Source organism: Bidens hawaiensis, unplaced genomic scaffold (assembly GCF_021521415.1).
Source record: "Bidens hawaiensis isolate Kalapana, Puna unplaced genomic scaffold, B.hawaiensis_p1.1 tig00003988_1, whole genome shotgun sequence".
NCBI classification, from domain to species: domain Eukaryota; kingdom Viridiplantae; phylum Streptophyta; class Magnoliopsida; order Asterales; family Asteraceae; genus Bidens; species Bidens hawaiensis.
The window spans coordinates 1,369,927-1,376,665 of NW_027491233.1; the positions used below are offsets into that span (position 1 = coordinate 1,369,927).

Genomic DNA, 6,739 nt, shown 5'->3' on the forward strand with positions numbered 1-6,739 from the left:
GTTCCAACCCGGTTGGTACAATACCCGGTTTGGGTATTTTTGTACCCGAAAATCGTACCCGGTTCTCCTATTTGTATGTCAGTATCAGTTCCAACCCGGTTCCTACCCGGTTCTTAATTGGAACCGGTTCGGTTCGTACCTGGAAAAACCGGTTCCAACGGGTTTTTTTTGAAGGGTCAAACAAAAATCAAACTAGCCGTTGGAACCGGGGTTCCAACGGTAATATAGCCGTTGGAACCGGTTTTTTAGACACCAATTAGCCGTTGGAACCGGTTCCAACGGTAATATAGCCGTTGGAACCGGTTTTTGATGCCCAAACCTATATATAACTTGTTTCCGCCACTTGTTTTACCACCAAACTCAAAAACAAACTAAAATACTACTCCTTTAGCAAACCCGTTCCTTTACCCGACCATCCAACTAAATATTATTATGGCACCCATCAAAAAAACTAACAAGAAGGCTAAGAAGAGTGCTTTTGTTGCCCCCGTTCCTGTTACGGAGGACCCAAGGGTTGTTACGGTAGTCAACCATAACCGCAACCAAGACATATGGAAGAATTGGGATTTGATTGTGGATGACGAAGGTTATCAAAAGGCTCGTTGCAAACTATGTGGTTCAATATTAAAGCACGATTCCAACTCTACTTTGAGAAAGCACATCGAGAAGCCATATTGCAAGGCGTTGAAAGGGATATAGTGGAGCAAACTATGTTGAGGGCGCAACGGTCGACGAAATTCGCAATATTGATTTGTTGGCTTGGTGGAAAGGTAAACAAAACGAATTTCCCATTCTATCCGCCATGGCTCGTGATTTGCTTGCCGTACAAGCCTCAACGGTTGCTTCCGAATCGGTTTTTTCTCTTAGTGGGAGGGTGTTATCTATGCGAAGAACAAAACTAACTCCCGAGTCTCTAGAGGTTTGCATTTGCCTAAAGGACCATTTGGATGCGGTGGATCGTGTACAACACAAGGCGAACTTTGAAGACGAAATACCAATAGAGCGTCATATTCATGATGAGGAAGCGGAGGACGGGGTTTCTTCCGATAACGAAGACGAGGGTGAAGACAAGAACGAAGACGAAGAAGAGTTGTAATTATTTGTTTTGGTAAAATTATTTGTAACTTGTTCAACTAATATTTAGTTTTGATTTGTTTTATTATAATTACTTTTGTTACTCATGATTAATTTTTGTTACTTTTTTAATAACGACGAACATTTTATTTATTTAAAAAATAACTATTACAAACATTATTAAAACATAAACGATACTAAACATAACAACTAAAACATAAAAAACAAAGTCCGTCGTTTTAATCCGGGAATACTTATTTTTGGGTTGTAGAGCCGGACGACTCTCTCACTTCCGTTTTTTTAGCTTCCAACCTTCTTTTCTCTCGACAATACTTATTCGTATGTTTTCTTAATGTCGAGTTGGACCCTGCTTTAAGAAACTTCGAGCAATATTTGCAACGTGCCAACTCATGTGAGTCGGTCATGAGACACAAATCGTAATGAACCCAAACATCGGGGCATCTTGTTGTTTCGATCACCATAACAACGTCATCATTAGTTGCCATTTGTTGTCGGTTTAAGGTTAATTGTGGTTTGGAGTGTGTTTTATAGTTTTGGAATTGGTTTAACAAGTACACAAACAAACCTTGCTATTTAGAGTAAAAAAATAACCTATTTATGGTTAAAAAACCGGTTCCAACGGTCAAAAACGGCTATATAGCCGTTGGAACCGGTTCCTAACGGCTATGATATTTAAATTTCAAAAAAAACCGGTGGAACCGGTTTTTACGTAAAAACCGGTTCCGGTTCATACCCTACCCGGTTCTTAAAAGTTAGCATATCTGGGCATCGGTTCGGGTCGGGAACCGAACCGGTTCATGATTGGAACCGGTTCCATTTTACAACCCGTTGTGAAAAAACCGGTTTCGAACCGGTTCGGGTTTTCCAGTTGAACCCGATTTGTGCACGTCTAGTGTAGGGTAGTTTATCACTGGTAACTTATTTATTGTTAGTTAATCCGAAGTTATGTGTTCACGGTCCAAACTGCTTTTATAACTTAAGTTACGGGTGTGCAAATCGCAGTTCGGTCTGGTTTTTTCCTTAACCATAACCATAACCATAACCATAACCGCTAGCTTCGTTTCTATGATACTACATTACCATCTAACATCTGAATATATATGTACACAATCTTTGGTTTGATGTCTAAAAATCACTAGTAGGAGATCAAATCAACATTCTAAATACCATAATCCGGTCTCCGAACACAAACTCAGAATCATATTCACGGTTATAATACGACCGAAGCAATCGTTTCAGTTTTTTCTGTAATCAATCTTTAGCAACAATGTACCGGTATTCACAAAACAAAACAAAGAAGACAAAAACAAACACTCCGTCTAATTTTACATCACAAAAAGTTTCATGAAAACCTCGGTTTAGGGATGGGCAAGTTGGATTGTTGATGATGATTATGATGATGATTATGGTGAGGCCCGAGTTTCTGAATCCAGTGGCGAAGCCCCTTTTTATGATCTAAACATGTCGGGTGCTGTAGAAGATTCAAGTTTCCATTGCGGACGACTAATGTTTCAAACTCCTCTAGCACCTTCACCACCTGCCAGAATTCAGGCCTTTTCTCGGGATGTGAAGACCAGCACTGCTCGATTAACGCTCTCATTGCCTGAGGACAGTTGGCCGGAATAGATGGTCGAAGATTCTGAAAATATGAATATAAATAATTTTGAGATGAGGCTTATATCTATTTCTGTAGTTTGAACTTTGAAGTAGGGGTTCGGGTCCGCTTTGGGTTCAAACCAAAAACTCAGTTTTTTTGGTGTTTGAAAACCGTTCGTTTTTGGTTTTTTCAGTTTTACCACTTGGGCTGTGGGCATGAAAACTTTGGGCTGAAAAATATGACCAAAATAATGATTTTAGGCCTGAAACTTTGGCCCGGAATTTTTTTTTTTTTTTGTTAATAAGCAGTTGATTGTAAACCATTTTTTTGGGCTACACAGTTTATTAATTTCTTACAGATTAATTTAAATCCGTTTTTTAGGTTTGGTTCGGGTTTTTTCGGTTTTTGGTTATAGCATAATCGAAACGAACCGAAAAAACGGTTTGCATTTAGGGGTGTGAATTTACGATAGACACGAATTTCACGATTCACGTTTAGTCAAAAATCAGTTTTTTCCGGTTTGGTTCGGGTTTTTTCGGTTTTTGGTTATAGCAGAACCGAAATGAACCATATAACGATTTGCATGTAGGTGTGTGAATATACGATAGGCACGAAACTAACACGAAATTCACTGGTTCGCGTTTAGTCTAAACGAGTTAGGGCCTGTTTTAGGTTGAACCCATGAGCACATTTAGCTAAACAAGTCAGGTCCGGTTGACCAAGTGGGTTCGTGGGTTGACTCGTTTATATTCTTTAAGGTGCATTATTACGTCATAACTTAAACTGGTTGGCCATTTGTGGCAACATTTAAAAACTAGAAGATATTACAGTTTTAGAGCATTAATACGCGAAAATAAAAAAAAAATAAAAATAAAAATAGGGTTAAACAGGTCGTCTTCTTGTCAGACCGCGAATACTCGTGTCCTGTCGGGTTCACATGTCACATGCCGGACATGATTTTCCCGTTAGCTTAGTGTTCGGATTCACGAAAAATTTCAAGTTCGTGTCGGGTTCGACCTGCCAACCCACTAAACCTGACCTGTTTAACCACCCATATATGTACATTCAACAAAGGAGATATACATACCTTATGAACTACAGCAAAAGCAGCTTGTATCGGAGTCATATCTTTATACGGGATAGTCCCCGCCACCATCTCCCACAGAATAAGCCCAAACCCGTACACATCAACTTTCCGACCATACGATTTGCGTTTAATCATCTCGGGAGCCATCCACCGGTATGTTCCTGGATCATCCGCCAAAAAGTCACAATACGCCTCCTCACAACCGATCCCAAAATCAGCAATTTTAAGCTTAAAATCCTCGCTTATTAATATGTTTTCAGGCTTCAAATCCCTATGAATAACGCCTTGTGAATGAATATATTCCATTCCACGAGCAATATCTAAAGCCATCTCAATAAGCTTTTGTAACGGAAGATATTCTTTCTCTTTTCCCGTATTGTCCTCGAGCTTATGCAAGTATGCCCTTAATGAACCTTCGGAAAGATACTCGGTGATGATACAGAAAACCCGTGGTTGTCTACACGCAGCAACAAACTACAACCGAGAAAATAATACTATCATTTAATGATAAACTATAATAATGGACGTGTCAATCTTAAATACAAACTTTTTACGCGAGAATTGCAAGAAGCATTATAGTAATTATGCTAACACTAGAGTAGTTATTATTACACTATCATTTTGAACTAGAGTAAATAATAATTACTCTCATTTCGTTATGGTGCAATAATAATTATGCAAACCGTAGATTAATTATTATTACTACTCTATATTTGAACTAGAGTAATTATTATTACTCTAATTTAAAACTATAGCTTAATAAATATTACTCTAGTGTTAGCATGATTACTCTAACGCTTCTTAGTTCTTACATATCTCACGTTAAAAACTGTTTGTACTGTAGAGGATCTCACACTATGTGTATAAGTATATAAATAAACATACCTTAATGACATGTGGATGGTGGAGACGGGACAAAAGATTAACTTCTCGTGCAAACTGATTCTCGAGCCGAATTACTAAGTCATCATTTTCGTCATCATCTGGAACCCGGATTATTTTAACTGCAACGGGTTCGTCCTTATAAATCCCATGGTAAAGTTGACTATTTGCACCATGAGCAAATCTATGACCAAGAAAAAGCTTTGAAAGGTCAACCATATGATCATCAACCATTTCAACCGAATTAACCTTCCCTCCGCCATGGTCAAACAACTTTGACCAAGAATAATCGCGCTTAATCTTTCGTTTACTACTAATCTTCATGGAATTAAAATGTTTCAAAGGGCTTGTGGTCCCATTTGCGGTAGACCTCAAATCAACCGCGGTCATGTTCCGATGAAACATCAAAGAACTCGTGGTCCCATTCGCGGTAGACCTCAAATCAACTGCAGTCATGTTCCGATGAAACGTTTTCTTCCCTTTATACCCTTTTTCACTTTCCACCCTTTGAGGGTGCGGAGTCGAGAACCGCTTAGTCTCAGACCGTGCCTCCTTAAACGTGTCGGGAACCGTGGTTTTGGGTGGCGGGGTCACGGTTCTATACTTGTTTGAAACAGGGTTGGTTTGGATTTGAACCGGTTTGGGATCTTCAAGAGCTTTTGGTGGTCGGGTTTTCACACCCGCGAACCGAATCGGTTCAACATCGGCTAAATACGAGGCTAACCTTGCGGAATCTAACCTATGACAAACTGTATGAGAAAAATTTGTTCTTCTAATCCAAGAATTAGCCTCATCATCCATTCTTGCCCTCTAAACTAAAACTATCCTAACACAGTATTCGATTTGATCAAGAATTCGATCAAGAACTTGATCAAGAATAACAAGCTTTTATGAACAAGATGACACCATATGTACAAATACTCCCCATATCAAAGCAACCCTAAATCACAAATTACATAACTTTATAACGAATCTTGAAACTTGACTAAAAATTTCGAGAACTGGGATTATTATACCTTTGATAAATTGGGGATCTTGATGAATGAAATCAACAAATTCTTGATTAAAGATGAAGACTTTTGAACATCAAAAGTCAAGCTCCACCTACTACCCACAAAGCTTGATCAACCCAAAAGCTATATAAATAATCAAACAAACGAATTAATATATTTTATTAATTAAATATCAAAAAATATAAAAAAACCAAGAAACAGTCATGGATGGGGACAATTATTTGTACCCAAAACACTAAAAAAAAACAAGAAATGAAAACTTACCAAAAGGGTATGTAAATGGAAGAATCTAAGACCTAAAAAATGAATAAAAATGTGTGGTTTCTCTCACCAAGAAAGAATCTTTTTCAGGGTGAGAGAAATCAAGAACAAAGTGATGATGAATTTGGGTGTTTTTATTCAAAAGAAAAGAAAAGAATCCAAGAAAGAAATAAAGATTTGAATTTTATGAAGAAATTGGAATTGGAATTTGAGTGAGTTGATGATGATGATTCGGTGGGACCCAGTGGTTGTGAATGGGCCTCCCTTGGTTGAAGTTTCTACAAAGTCAATAAAATGAAACAATCAAAGGAATGGGATGATGATGATGATATTTATTTAAAGCTAATAAAATAAATTTAATTAGTTAATATATTAAATTATTTTTATATGTGTGATGAATTTTACAAGATAAGGATTTACCTTTTTTAAGTTTAAAAGATTTTATATAATATATAAGAAAATATGGAATATTTATTATATCTTCTAGATGGAAAAAAAAACATTCATAGTTTTTTTCTATTTATAAAACCTACACTTTATAGTTAAATGATTAAAAGTTTAAAAAAAATTCGTATATATGAATAAAGTAGTTTTAAATGAATCGGAAAACATACAACACAATGTAAGAAGGATTTTGTATGATTGTATCATTGATTTCATAACGGTGACATAATTGCAAATGAAAGGTAAACAACAAAGTCCGCGTGATGATATAATTGTAAATATGAAAGCTAAATACGCATGAAGAAAAGAATTACGTATGATAAAAGTATCACACATAAATACCTTAATTACGCGTATGAA

General features: G+C 37.0%; 1 protein-coding gene across 2 annotated transcripts; it reads right to left on the reverse strand.

Moving 5' to 3' along the window:
* Positions 1-2,142: 2,142 nt before the first annotated feature.
* On the reverse strand, positions 2,143-6,160 carry LOC143624903 (serine/threonine/tyrosine-protein kinase HT1-like). 2 transcript variants are annotated; one of them, XM_077095399.1, is made up of 6 exons: positions 5,939-6,160; positions 5,678-5,797; positions 5,098-5,601; positions 4,665-5,031; positions 3,780-4,253; positions 2,143-2,734 (listed from the first exon to the last, which is right to left on the reverse strand). In XM_077095399.1, the coding sequence occupies exons 3-6, from the start codon at positions 5,460-5,462 to the stop codon at positions 2,438-2,440; spliced, it is 1,503 nt and encodes a 500-aa protein (XP_076951514.1). In that variant the 5' UTR covers positions 5,463-5,601; positions 5,678-5,797; positions 5,939-6,160; the 3' UTR covers positions 2,143-2,437. The 2 variants fall into 2 exon arrangements, with proteins under 2 accessions (XP_076951514.1, XP_076951513.1); XM_077095398.1 differs by having other exon boundaries at positions 2,144-2,734; positions 4,665-5,601; positions 5,939-6,158.
* Positions 6,161-6,739: the final 579 nt, after the last annotated feature.

What these genes read in the sequence shown, in the direction of transcription:
- LOC143624903 (XM_077095398.1), bottom strand. Translation starts at nt 5,462, where the DNA reads ATGGATGATGAGGCTAATTCTTGGATTAGAAGAACAAATTTTTCTCAT. An exon ending in ACCATCCACATGTCATTAAG is followed by an intron (nt 4,254 to 4,664) that starts GTATGTTTATTT and finishes TCTCGGTTGTAG; the next exon opens with TTTGTTGCTGCGTGTAGACA. An exon ending in CTTTTGCTGTAGTTCATAAG is followed by an intron (nt 2,735 to 3,779) that starts GTATGTATATCT and finishes TCATATTTTCAG; the next exon opens with AATCTTCGACCATCTATTCC.